Source organism: Felis catus, chromosome E1 (genome assembly GCF_018350175.1).
Source record: "Felis catus isolate Fca126 chromosome E1, F.catus_Fca126_mat1.0, whole genome shotgun sequence".
NCBI classification, from domain to species: domain Eukaryota; kingdom Metazoa; phylum Chordata; class Mammalia; order Carnivora; family Felidae; genus Felis; species Felis catus.
Genome location: NC_058381.1, coordinates 12,545,110 through 12,558,958, shown reverse-complemented (window position 1 = coordinate 12,558,958; position 13,849 = coordinate 12,545,110). Strand labels below are relative to the sequence as shown.

The window sequence follows — 13,849 nt, the reverse complement described above, 5'->3', positions numbered from 1 at the left end:
AGTTGTATACCTATAAATGGTTAAAATAATTAGTATGACGTGAATATTTTATTTAAATGTACATCTTTCTATGCATGTAAATACTATGTTATGTACATTTTCCACAATTAAAACTTTAGAAGTCATGGCCAACCTTCCCCCGACCCCCCACCATAGAGAAGATGACTAGGTATTAGCCAGGTAAAGGCGGAGGGGAAGCGTTCACGGAGGGAACCGCCTAAATAAGCAGTGCTAGTAAGTGGCAGAGAGGGGATCTGAATCGTCTGACAGTTCTCCCTCCGCAGGCCGTGGGGACCCATTGCCTACCCTGGCACCGAGTGACCACGTGGGTGCCCTGCACATGCAGCAGCCCAAGTGGCCGCTATCTCCTCAGATGCCTGCAGACAATGCCTCGTGCCCACGGCAAACACACCCCTGGGCTCACCTTGGTGGCCAGAGAGGCAGCAAGTTCTTTGGTGAGCTCTTCCAGGGCCTCCCGGTTCCGGCCACAGAGCACCAGCCTGGCACCTGCAGTGTAGAAGACTTTGGCGCATTCTAAGGGAAGAAGAAAGAACCTTGTCAGCTGAGGAGATTCCATGCCTTTCTTCCCCGGTGCAGGTCAGTCCAAACTTACCCGATGTTTCAGAATATGAATTTGTTTCTTCACATGCTCTACACATGTGTATTCGCCCCTGCTGTGGACCAGGCATGAAGCCAGGAGTTAAGGCCCCAATAATAAATGAGCTGTTGTTGTCCTGAGAGAGCTCAGGGTCAGTGGTACAACAGACATCCACAGGCCAAGAGGAAGGCCGAGACTGGTGGGCAGATTTGTTAGGTACCATGCTCAGAACTTTCCATAATGATCTTTAGCTCTGAACAGCCCTGTGAGCATTATCCTCATTTTCACAGCTGAGGAAGCTCCAAGAGGTCAAGTGATACACTCAACGATCAGGCAGCACCAGCTACCGCGAAACCGTGGTCTGCCGAGGCCTGCATTCTGGCACAATCTAGGCTGTTTCCCAAATCATTTCAATGTAACAGGTACAGATCTACGGGGGGTAGATGGTTCCTACAAGCACAGGGGGCACAGGACTCTGTTGAGAAGGGATGGGGGGCCCTACCCCAGTCCTGAGGCCTCAGGGGCTATCCCTCTGGAAAGCGCTGAAGGCTAAAGGAGCAGAGTTTGCAAAGCACCTGCGGGGCCATGGACAGACACATCTGGGACACAGAATGTCAGCCTTGCTACGCTGGGAAATGACAAACAAGTCAGAAGAGCTGAACGTGCCGGGTGCCTGCAACAGCAAAGGATCAGTAAGGGAGGCTGTGTCTAAGAGGCTGCCTCCAGCTGGGTGAGAAGAGGACTTGTGGCGATCAGGCTCTGCTGAACCCTCTACAACATTCCAGGCAACAAGTGATGAGGACATCCACTGAGACCAAGGTACCTCTATCAGCGTTCTTTTGGTGGCAAGAAAAGAGACCCAACACACACTGGGGCAAAGCAGAAAGACTGACCAGGAGGATGCTGGGATTGCTCAAGAATGAAGAGAAAAGAGCAGAGTGGCCAAGGCTGGGGAGGGGCAGGAGTGGTGGCTGCCCAGGGCCCCCGGCAGCAGGAACCAGGTGCTGGCAGGGCTTTTCTCCATTTCATCTCCTGGGCCTGGCTTCCCCTCATCAACACAGCTCCCCTGACTCTGGGAGAGGGGCCTCTGACTGAGGCAGGCTCTGTGGCCAGCTGCGGTGGGGTGGCATCTCTAAGACTAGCCCAGCAAGGGTCACAGGTAAGTCCCCTGAGGCCCAGGGGGAAGTGTAGGGAGAGGAGACCTCCAGAACCAGGACTAGACTGTGGGGGATATTGAGAGATCAAGTCTGTCAATTCCTGGTTGGGATAGGAGGAGGTTGTGAGTCCAGACAGGGTGTACCGGTCTGAGAGTCCTTCACCCACAAAAGTGTCAAAAGCTAGAAGGGCTCAAAACAGGAAGGGAAAAGAAACTCCAGCATCCTTCAGGAAAACAGAGAGAAAGTTCTTTTGACATCTAGATTGTCTTGTTGTGCAAAGCCCTCTCTTTTCACTCTACAGCTCCTCCTTTAGCTACTCTTAGAGCTTTCACTTACCATCCTCAGACCAGCACCTCCTAGTAGGTCTCCAGGTGGACTTTTCTGGAAGGAAGTGCTAAGTGGACTAAACCAAGGGATTTTCAGGTGCGCTGTATTACCTTCTTTGAAGATCTGGTTGGTCTGTTCACTGGCTCATCCTGACAAAGGGCACAAACCCAGACAGAGCTGCAGCCCTCACTCTGCTTGTCCCCACATGGTCTGGTCAGGGTCACAGCTCCTGCCCAGCCTGCCTTGCTGTGCTTTCTCAGCAGAGCAGCAAACGCCTCATAGGGGTGGGTGTGGCGGCAGCCCTCAAAGCCAGACAGCAGCATTCCTGAGGCTACATCTGCTCATCTGGTTTACAAAATCATTCCAAAAGATGAGGAATCTCTGGCATGGCCAGCCTCCTCACCCCATTTCATCCCGACGTGACTGACACAATGGACGTGTCATAAGGTGCCACCACAGGGTGCAGACACGCAGAACCAAAGGCGGGGAGAGGCACACTAGCATATAAACAGCTTCTGGAAAATGGTCACGTACATTCTGCTTAAGCTTTGCTTCCCAGCAAAGCCAAAAAAAGGAGGAAATTAAAGTCTGTGTAGGGAGTGACAGAAATGAAAACAACAGATTGCAAGGATTCCATTTTCATTTCTTGAAAAAGCTGACACAGGGAGGCAGGAGGGTCAAGGGAAAAAGGAAAACAGTCCCAAAGTACCATTTATCTAGCTAGGGCTGCCAGATGATTCCCCAGTGCTGCAGGCACTCTGGGCCTCCTACATCAAGACAGTTATTCACAACCTCAGGGCTGAGGCTGGCTAAAGTGGGTATGCAGAACATTCTGTTCCTTTAGTCAATGGTCTTACTGTTTTACAAGGATAAGCTCATGGAGCTTAAATATACAAAATAGGGGAGAAATACAGAAAGCTATCTGAAGACTATCACAGTTCAGACTTTCAGAGCAGCTGACACGGCAGGCAGGCGGAGCAGAGCCACCAAGGGCAACCCGTGGCCGTCCTCCTCTGAAAGCTAAGGTGCAGCAGCACCTCCTTGGGAGTCACCAACAGTGGCGCCTGTACTTGCAACGGCTGGGTGAGAATCTGTTCCCGTTCTGACTGGCTGGAGTGGGGAGAGATCCATGGACTTTTGTCCCTAACGTGTTACATAGGACACAATATAAGCAGGGTGATTTGGAATTTGGGAAAAGGCTGACCTAATATAGGAGATACACACACACACACACACACACACACACACACACACACACACACTTATTGTTTTTCTTTCAGTTATATTTTCTATTCCCTTCCCAGTCTTGGTTTCCAGAAGAGGAACCGGAGAATGATAAAGAGGACAGTGTCCTTCTCCAACATTCCCATATCAGAGTACCTGCAAGTTACCTTTCCATCCCAGCCAACTCTCAAATACTGTTCAAGGACTTAAAAAAAAAAATGCTTCTCTCTGAGATCAAGAGAAGTGGCTGCTGACTACCCTATATATAGTAGCTGAGTAAGGTCAGAAAACCGACTGTGGCAAAGGGCCTGGAGGCAGCTGTCCCCACGCAGGTCTAGATATCTAATGACAGGCCCAGAGTTCACCCCCAGAGATCTCATCTAAAACATCATAGCAGCATGTGGATGAACCTACCTACAGCTTTCCCAGGCTCCCCCTGGCTGCCCGCAAGCCACTTACCCAGCAGACGAGACCCCATCTGCTCCTTTATGTTCCTGCAACCGCCAAGTGCTTCCCACCCCCGCACAACCATGCTGCTCCCTGCTCTGGGCCCATCTGCAACACCCTCCCTGTTGGCCCGTGCTTTCCTTTCCCTGGCCATCCCCCCCACAGGTGATACAAGACGGAGTCCTGGAGTCAGACATGGGGTTTGAATCTAGAAGTCCTAGGGCAAGTCTCTGAATCTTAGCTGCAAGGATTCGGGGAGATAAAGCACAACCCAGCCCATTCGTCTGCCGGGCCTCAACGGGAGCATCCGTTACTGAAATGTCAATATGCTGAGGTAAGTCCTTGCCCCTCTCCATCAGACTGTGAACTACCTGAGACCAGGCACCCTGTCTTTTATTTGTCCCGGCACTTTGACCAGAGCCTTATAAATCAGAGATGTTCCATCAGCGCTGGCTGTGCTATGGTACCAACCGACAGATGCAGCAGGGATGGGGTTACCACAACTCTGGGTGCCTCTCGGCCTTCTTCCATGGAACTGAGCCCCCATGCAGATGATATACTGGTGTCGTGTGCTCCGTGTGCAGGTGCTGAGAAGGAGGAAGCTCCATAGGACGTGCCTGCATTTGTCCTTGGTACTATGCCGAAGTCAATGCACATGTGTGCAAGGGAAATGGCGGCAGCTCTACAGACTCATCTGTACGAGGCAGGGGGCGGTGACTGACTCTGGGCCTGTGTCCCGGCACAAAGTTCCTGGGGCCGAGAGGCTCACCGCGTTCACCAAAGTAGATGGAACTAACCTGGAGAACCCAGGTGAGGCACAGCTGAGGTATCATTTATTCTGTTTCCAGTCCCGCCAAGGCCATGCTCAGCTAGAGGCACAGCCCCAGTGACAGGAAGGTGAGGAGAAGGGGACACCAAGGCCATGAACTAGGGATGCTGGCTAAATCCAGGAAAAGGCACATTTCGTTTGGTCCTCACAGAGATAAAAATGTTTTTTTAATGAGTTGTCATATTTGAAAATAGGGAGCCGCGGGGCGCCTGGGTGGCGCAGTCGGTTAAGCGTCCGACTTCAGCCAGGTCACGATCTCGCGGTCCGTGAGTTAGAGCCCCGCGTCGGGCTCTGGGCTGATGGCTCAGAGCCTGGAGCCTGTTTCCGATTGTGTCTCCCTCTCTCTCTGCCCCTCCCCCGTTCATGCTCTGTTTCTCTCTGTCCCAAAAATAAATAAATGTTGAAAAAAAAAAAAAAGAAAGAAAATAGGGAGCCTTCACATAAAAATCCCTATTTCCACAGCCAGCAGCTGCCCACTTAGACGAGACACATAGTGTCCGGTTCGCCACAGTCTTCCTCGTGGATTCTACCCCCCTACACTGATGCTGAATGAAAGTCAGGGACCATTTCTCATTGCACTTAAGCTCTTGCTTCTTCCAAGTGGACCAGAGACAGTGACATACTCTTGTTCCCCAGTCACCTAGCCTGTGTCACTTATTTGCACCTATGCAGCCGAGCTGCTCCTCGAGTCTGGGCCAAGTTCCCTGCCCCTCCTGACAGCACTGCCCCCAGGACCCACCTCGCCCCAGGCCTGAGGTAGCGCCTGTAATGACCACCACAGCGTTCCGGAGATAGGCCTTCATTCGCATCCGCTGCAGCAGCTTGAAGAGGCTGAAGATTCCCACACAGCCAAAGAGCAGGGGCAGGATGGCCGTAGAGGTGATAAAATCCATGACCCTCACCTTCAGCAGACTCTTCCTGAAAGAACCCAAATCCAATGAATTTGTGACAAAATAGGAAAACTCAAGGGACCTGCCAGCCCTCCTCCCCGTAGACTGATACAGAGCCCAGATTTCTCTTGCGCGGACTTTAGCTCTGAACGCAACAAATGTCTTTCCAGGCCCCGTGCTCTATGCTGACTGCTCAGCATCGTGGAACTTGCTTTCTCTCACTCTGGCTAACATGAGCAAACAGCAAAGCCACAGACCTCGCGATGCCTCTCAGGCGCACAGCAACCCCAGAACAAGCTGAGGGAGCCATTCGGCACTGCACCCAGTTACTTATGAGTATTCCAGGAGGCTCTGGCCCGTCAACGCTCACCTGAATCTCCTTCAGAAGCCTATTTAGGGGAAATCAGGTATGCCCATTATCATTTTCAACCCCTATTTGTGAAACTAGAAAACATTTTTTAAAAAGGAAAGAGAGGGGCACCTGGGTGGCTCAGTTGGTTAAGCATCCAACTTTGGCTCAGGTCATGATCTCACAGCTCCTGGGTTTGAGCCCCATGTCGGGCTCTGTGCTGACAGCTCAGAGCCTGGAGCCTGCTTCAGGTTCTGTGTCTCCCTCTCTCTGCCCCTCCCCTGCTCCCACTCTGTCTCTCTCTCTCTCTCTCTCTCTCAAAAATAAACAAACGTTAAAAAAAAAAAAAAAAAAGGAAAGAGGAAACTATACCAATCCATATACTCCTCCCTAACCAGATGGCTGTTTCTGGATGGGGTGTCCTCTGGATGGTCTCTGCGATGGCCCACAAACATCCTCCTGGCCACAGGCCTCACAGACACCCAAAGGGAATTCAGTGCACAGGGGAGCTGCCCTTTGCCAGGCACAGGCACAGACTTAGGCTGTGAAGTGGACTGTCTGGCCGTGCACCATGCCAGGCTCCTGCTGAGCATTCGCTGGTGAGCCACCGCCAGCCGGATGAAATCAGGGGGCCACAGGAGTATTTGTGCATCAGTGGCAATCAGTTCTTAGGAAACACATCCATTCCTTACACAACCGCCCCAAATTTCCTTGCTCCCCCAACCTTCCTCGATTCCTTGTCACTCATCCATGCCCCTATGCCGAAAGCAAGCTAAGAGAGGAGGGAGACACAGGATTAAAGGAAGGTCAAGAATGAGCTAGTGAGGAGCAACACCATGTCTGTCACTTTGTAAGAGACGCCCTGTAAGGCGATTTGACACACGGGCTGAGTCTATTACACAAAAGGCCCACTACCCACAGTCCACCTCCAGGACCGGGATATTATCAGCATAATAATCCTGTCCAGGAAGGAAGAGACTGGAAACCAAAAGCAGAGCTCCTGCAAACCAGTCTAAAGCTTTTAATTATTCATCAGATTGGGAGTAACTACATAAAAACCATCACTCACCTGCTGAATGCCCCATGTCCTCAACTCCATATATTAAAAAAAATACATTTCTGCTTCCATTCCCAAAACAACATCACCTCCGTGGACACCATGAAGCCAGGAACCCACTGAATCCCAACACCGATCCACTTATAGGCTGAGTTGGCTTTGATCCTGAACCTTAGGATCAGGGTGAGTTGTCCTGATGTAAGTTAAACTGCTCGACTGCAAAAGAGTTCTGCTCGGATTTGAACTGTCAACTCAACTAGTTTAGTATTTGGTTTATTTTTTCATCTGCCTTTCCAAATATATCCAATTTCTTGGTCACCATAAAAAATTACCATTCTTAGCAAACACCTGTAAAAATGACTGTTTCCCATCAACCTCCACTTATTCTACTTCTGAAAAATCCCCAACTACTGTCTGCTAAGTGGTTACATTTCCCTCTCACCCTACACTGTGTCAGGCCTACACTTGGATGGACTGGCAATTAAAGTGGCTTCTAAAGTGCCCAGCTCTTTTCCAGGGTACTAATGGCACCATCCCCTGCCCACGGCTGGAAGCCGAGGCCAGGTATTGGAGCTTACAGGTCAGGCCGAATCCCAGGAGGAAATGCTAGGACCCTAGGACCCTCTGTCTGGCACCTGGGAAGTACTCAGAAGCAGGTACTTAGAGCAGGTACCAGTGCCTCTGCAGTTTCATGGGTTTGTGAGTGCTGCCTGGGGATCTTCACGGGGCCCACCCCTGAAGACCGAGGCTGTAGGAGTATTTCCCGAGGATGGGAGGGATGAATTCTCAGGAGGCAGGAATGATTGCCAATCTGTTAGTGTAGCTTTACCAGAAGACTATAGCAATTAGAAAACACAGGTAGACCCCAAGGTAATTATAGCTCAGAACTCTCATGTAATAAATTTTGGCGTAGAGAGCTTTCAACCCAGCAGGACGACCGTCTAGGAAGAACTTGATCCCACTGTAATCCCAGATCCTTGTATCAGGCAGGTCCCCAGGTGGATCACCCTGCTTGGCCCAGAATTACCCAGGATCCGGCCACTGCCCAGGATGACCAGGGAGGTGAAGAAGGGACTCATGAAGGGAAAACAGGCCTCGGCCCGTGGGAGGGGGCCCAGAGCTCCATTAGGTCAGCTGGGTGGAAACAGGTCTGCATACTCCTCCACAGGCCCTGGAGACCAGAGTCTTGTGAAGCCTGCCCTTTTCAGACTTTCAACCCGGGGCTGAACCAGAACTCCACTGAAGGCTGTGGGGGCCTGTTGCCCCCCAAATTCAGAGGCTGCAGAGACCACATGGAAAACACTAATGATGGCAAAGTGACGGCAGTGCAGGAGTTACAAGGATGAACCCTCGAGCGGCCTGTCTGGGTTCGCATTCTGGCTCAGCCACTTACTTACCAGCCTGGGTACGGGACCTCACCACTCTGGGCCTCAGTATCCTCATCTGCAAAATGAGGGCATGTGAGTGCCCACCTTGCAGGTTGTTGTTCTGAGGTCAGATGAATTAATACGTGGAAAAGCGTGCACAGTCTCTAGAAAAGGGGAAGTGCCCGGTAAATGTAGTTGCCGTCAGCATCATCATGACCCACAACTAACTAAAAGCTCCCGACCCAGGAACTGGTCTCACCGCAGTCAGGTTCCCAAGGTTGTCTGAAAGAGTCCCTGGTTTATGAAAACTGGTTTCTTCCAAATGAAGGAAATTCATTAAACATAGAGCTCACTGGAGTTTAATTCTTACATCTTCATAAACCCTTTGGTTTAATTACATTAACAACTAGGAAAAAAGACACCCCAACTCTGTCAGAAGTCAGGATCCCGTATGCCAAGGTTTGTATTAGAAAATGTGGCTGCCAGAAGAGTTGAGGCCAACACAGCAAGGAGAGAGCAGACAAATTTCAACCGCCCCTGCCACCCTTTCCTCACGCCTGGGGAGGAGCGGGATGAAAACCCATCTAGCGAGGTTCCCCCCAGAGGACAACGACGCTCCCAACAAACCGCATTTTCATGCACCTATTTAAAACTCAAGCCAGCAATCTAGGTCACGAAGAAAAGAGAGAAAACTACACACCGTCTGGTACACTTCTGGGATTCCTTGAGCACCTGACACAACATCGCATGCCAGCCTTGGTCTCCTGGCCCTGGGGACCACTTTGCCTGAGGCAAACATGGCACCACGTTAATGGGATCCATCCTCGGCCCACGGGCCGGCTTTCTGTGGGGAGAGCGCACATCTGCATTCAGTCTGGCGAGTTATTAGAGTCAGAATGCAAAGTAAATTAGAAATCAGCACCAGTTGCGCCCAGCTCACTCAGGATGATGATGGTGGCAAAAGACATTCCAGAGCAAGCCATTTATTTGACAGCATCACATTCAATTTCAGGGTAGGTATTCAGGTCACTTTCCTGACCAGGTGAAGGCGGTCATATTGACGATCCCAACTCTCCGGGAGTTTCTCAAGTTCGGAAAGACCTTCCCCCTCGCATTCCACTCTGCAGTGCACGTGGCCATACTGATGGGCCGCTGGGCCACCAGGCCTCTCCAGTCTCTGAGCATCAGCTGGGCCGGCTCCTCCCTGTCTCACCCTCAGCACTCAGGATGTTCAAGAGAGCAAGGCATGGAGGTAACTCAGCCCTACCGCCTTGCTGTGGTGTCCGGGGGCATTCTCCAAGCAAAGAGACAACTTCAAAGTGGAAGAAAGGAATTGTGTCCTGGCTGGCCACATTTCCAGATTAGGAAGTAAATCTCTTCTGTAAAACGGAGTCAAAGTGGGCCTGTGTACTTTGAAAATGACATGTAAGAAGGATTTTAATGTGTTTACAAGTTTTGCCTTTTATACCAAAATGTTCAACTGCTAGTTTCAGACAGAACTGGGAAGGCAGGACTGACGGCATAAAAGAGAGTGGGGAAAAAAATCTAGCTCACAATTTCTAGCATTTGGAGATCAGCTCGTAGATAGAAGGGATAGCCCAGCATCGCTGTGAGCCAGAGCAGAAAGTAGGGCAAGTCACAAAAAGAGAGTGAGGTCAGAAAAGGAAAAAGGCAAGATAGCCTCCCTTGGATAGGAACCACAGATCACACATGGTCTAGATGTGCGAGTGCACTGCCTAATAGAAGCGTATGCACTCACAGTCATGTCTACTCTCTTAATTGACAGGGAAGTGACCTGAAGCATGACCTTCCAGTAATAAGCCACATCAACCGGCATGTAGAAGTTAGAGAGTTTAGGCATTCACGCACTAAGCTCGTCCACCTGTATTTTCACATACCACAGACTATGGAGCTCTAGACCTAAGTTAAAAGAGGGTAAAGGTAGAAAAGTTCCTCGTGGGTGAGTGTTACATGGGCCTGGGCAGCCAGAAAGTTCATGGGTTCTCACTGTGACTTTGAAATTCAGCTGTTCCCTTATTCTACTGAGACATTCCTTTTGGAACCTCAAACTAGAAACAAGACGATCTCCAAGAAATCGACTCTGCACAGAAATGTCACTTTAGCGTTATTCCATTCCTCATCCTTTAGCCGCAATTCTACGTTGAATTTCACAGATGCAATCTGTTCCTAAGATTCCTTTCTTCTCTCGAGCAATTATAAAAAATAATTTGAACCATCAATAAAAACAAGTTGTGGAATCTACTCAGAACCACACATAGAAATTAAACCATTAACAGCCACATCTGAAAATCAAAAGAGGGTATCCAAAAGCTCTCCACAGTTCAAGAATAAAAATGATTTCAGGTCTGAAAGAAGGATTAGTCATGGAATAATGTGCCATGTTATGCACAAGAAAATGGGCTAAAGGGCAGAGAGGAGTTCCAACTGGAAGGCAGGACGCTGAAATCATGCGGCAAGGAGTGGCTTAGTATCACCAAAAGCAGTTAGGATCCCGTTCCCACAAACCTACACCCGCTCTTATATTTCATAACTGACGACCAGCTCTAAACAGCTGATCTACCAAAGGTGACATAAGCTATGGGTCATGCTTATGACCCATATCTGAAAGTACGTATCTATTTTCAGAAAGTAAAAGCAGAGAAAGCTGCTCTTTTTCGGTCTAAGCATATGAGCAGCAGCAGCTAAGGCTGTCTTCAACTGGAAAGAAAAAACAATATCCTACCTCAAATGACAGCTACTTTGCCAGTGGCGGGTCCTGGTGCCAGCGTCTTCTTTGGTCTTTTGACCTGGGACAGAGTGACTAAGAGTATAGGCCAGAGGACAACTTCAGGTCAGCAAGCCGTCTCTAAAGCGCCGGAACGGGACACTGACAGGTGACCTGGAGGGTGTACTTTGGGATGCCAGCCTTAGGGCCCCCAGTTTAAAGGAGTGCCGGCTGGCATTAGTCAAGATAAAACCAAAAGGGAGGCCTGAGACTATTTCAGACCGGGCTCCTGAGCGCCCACTCCCGGGAAGAGCAACCACGCTGAAGCGAGCCCTGCTCCCCAGTGAGACGCTGAGCACACACGCTGCACAGCAGCCCCAGCCAGGGAGGGCGGGAAGAGAGGAGCCAAGCACAGCTCCAGACCCTGCAGGGCAGGCTACCTACACAAGGACAGGGCACGTTTATTAGAAACCGGAGTCTTAGTTCTGCTTTTTAAAAACAGCACTCATGATGCCTACCTAGGACCTTGCCACACACACACACACACACACACACACACAAAACAATTTCGGTGTCTAACATGCTTTATAAAATGAATCAGGTATTACTGGGAGATGCAGGAGTGATCTCACCCAGCTTCCTAGAAAACACACGAGAGGCCCTGACAGAAACCAGACAGCAAGTTCACTGTGAGGGTGAAGCAGAAAAGGCACCAAGTTGGCACTTGGGGAGCTGGGTTCGAGTCCACCACGTCGTGTACTTGCTGTGTGACATGGGCAAATTTACCATCTGCAAACGTGTACTGTAACTTCAAAATGGGGATGGTTATTCCAATGAGAAAACACATAGGGAGCATCCTGTACATGCTAATGTTCTGAACACACATGGTGCTGACCCCTAAACTCACCGAAGAAAGGAAATTCCTGGAGAAGATCTGCGGAAGGAACTAGGCAATGGCAGCCAAGCAGGCGGCTTCGAGGGTTATTCGTGGTTCAGTATGTGTGGTAAAGAGACCAGATGGGTTACTTTATGTTCATTCACACCTCATTTATCAAGCGCCATCCTGTATCAGACTCAGCTAGGACTGGGCTGTAAGGCAATGAATGAGGTAGACATGGTTTCCGACCTCGTGGAGATCACAGCCTAGATGAGGAGGCTGACGACAAACAAAGAAACACAACAATTAAGCGATTAGAACTGTGATAATGAGAGAAACAATCATTGTAAAACCACATAGTGGTGGCCTGTCTAAAGGACAAGCCTCACCTGAAGCTTTAATTCAAAGTCAAAACAATCAAACCACTGTGCTGGCCACACAACACACAACCTGGCCCAGGGCAGCTGCTAGTTTGTGACTCCTGAGTTTTAGATTATTACCTTAAAAAACTACATACAACCACATGAATATGACAAACAAGGTGCCATGTAAACATAAAGTCAGGAATCCAGTGTGTTTAAAAGGAGTTGGTAGGGCTCAAACCAGAGTATCTAACAGGAACTGGGCCTGGGCATGAGCTTCAGAAATAATCATACAACGCAGTAACTCACAATATTTGTATTCAAACTTGAGCACAATTGCCCTCCGTATGTGCTATGGTATAGATTCATTCTACAAACATTTACTGAGCACCTACTGTATGTCGATTTTTCCAGGGTCGGTGGTACAGTGAACAAACACAAAGTGAATCATTGTCCTCATGGAGATGACGTCTCAATGGGAGAGACAAACAGTAAAAAAAACAAATAAAATGTACACTAGAAGGATTCTAGGACAGGGCACCTGGGTGGCTCAGTCAGTTAAGCATCTGACTTCAGCTCAAGTCATGATCTCACGGTTCGTGAGTTCGAGCCTGGCACTGGGCTCTCCGCTCTCATCGCAGAGCCGCCTCTGCCCCTCCCCCCTCTTAAAAATAAAATAAAACATTTTAAACAAAGAAGAAGAAGAACAAAAGACGAAGAAGGATGCTAGGATAGTGGTGGAGTAAGAAGCATCAGGAATCTGTCTGCTAACCTCCTCAATAATCGCCCTGGCAGAATGTTTGGTGTAACTGTGTATTTTAGAACTCTGGAATCTATTGAAGGCTTGCAAATTCTCTGAGAAGGCTTGTCTGGTAAGTTGTAGTTAATTTCAGTCAATTTCAGCTGTAAACACAGTAGCAGCTACACAGGCTCCACCTCAGGGACATGCAGCTGTGCACCACATCCTGGCGCAACACAGCCTGCTGGAATGAGGATGGGCAAAAAAGACCCTCTGCTCCCAACATTATGGATTTGGGCCTGACTGCTGATTGCTGCTTTCTGATCACAGAGGTGGGCCACCATTGTGGTTGCACCTCCCTCCATTGGAGCAAGCATCTCCACCTCTGGATGAGGTGACGACCGGCTATTTAAAGAGCTGGCAGCATGTTATCCTCCCTTCACTTTCCTCTTTTTCTCCTTTTGGGAGCCATTAATTAAAGAGTTGGACATTCAAAAGCAACTGAATGTGTGGGTAAAATTAGAAAGTGACCACGCATGTCCAAGGAAAGTAGGCTTTTAGAAAACTAGGCTCTTAGAAAGCCAGGCTTGGAAAAGACCTGAGAAGACCTTAAGTTTATATATCATGCTGATCCCTGGCACAGACACATCCTACAAAAACAGGGAAGCTAATTAATTAATTAACAAAAAAGAGGAAACACTAGGGAAAAGAGAAAATCTGATTCCAGAGTTACCACGTTATTAGGTTCAAATGTCCTGTTTTCAACAAAAAAGTCAAAAGGCATACAAAGAAATAGGAAACCACGGTCTCTTCAAAGGGAAAAAGACAACAGAAACTGTCCCTGCAAAAGACCTAAAGATAGGTTTACTTTATAAAGAAAGATATTAAAACAACTGTCTAA

The 13,849-nt window shown here is 49.2% G+C and overlaps 1 protein-coding gene and 1 long non-coding RNA gene across 8 annotated transcripts in view; one reads left to right on the top strand and one right to left on the bottom strand.

The window, feature by feature from the left end:
• DHRS7B (dehydrogenase/reductase 7B) overlaps window positions 1-13,849 on the bottom strand; it is a 62,994-nt gene that overhangs the window by 16,271 nt on the left and 32,874 nt on the right. For 2 of the 6 annotated variants that reach the window (XM_006939923.4, XM_023244805.2), the window contains exons 2-3: window positions 5,322-5,500; window positions 425-534 (exon numbers count right to left, since the gene is read on the bottom strand). In XM_006939923.4, coding sequence (XP_006939985.2) covers window positions 425-534; window positions 5,322-5,500 — 289 coding nt within the window. Of the gene's footprint in view, window positions 1-424; window positions 535-5,321; window positions 5,501-8,275; window positions 8,410-8,945; window positions 9,082-10,988; window positions 11,127-11,877; window positions 12,014-13,849 lie in introns of those variants that run through there. The other 4 variants (XM_045044209.1, XM_019817294.3, XM_045044208.1 and 1 more) reach the window with 4 other exon arrangements.
• On the top strand, window positions 530-8,281 carry LOC123381849. 2 transcript variants are annotated; one of them, XR_006589324.1, is made up of 3 exons: window positions 530-4,563; window positions 5,643-5,879; window positions 8,047-8,281. It is a non-coding gene; the product is annotated as an uncharacterized LOC123381849 (long non-coding RNA). The 2 variants fall into 2 exon arrangements; XR_006589325.1 differs by lacking the exon at window positions 8,047-8,281 and having other exon boundaries at window positions 530-4,087; window positions 4,338-4,563; window positions 5,643-5,963.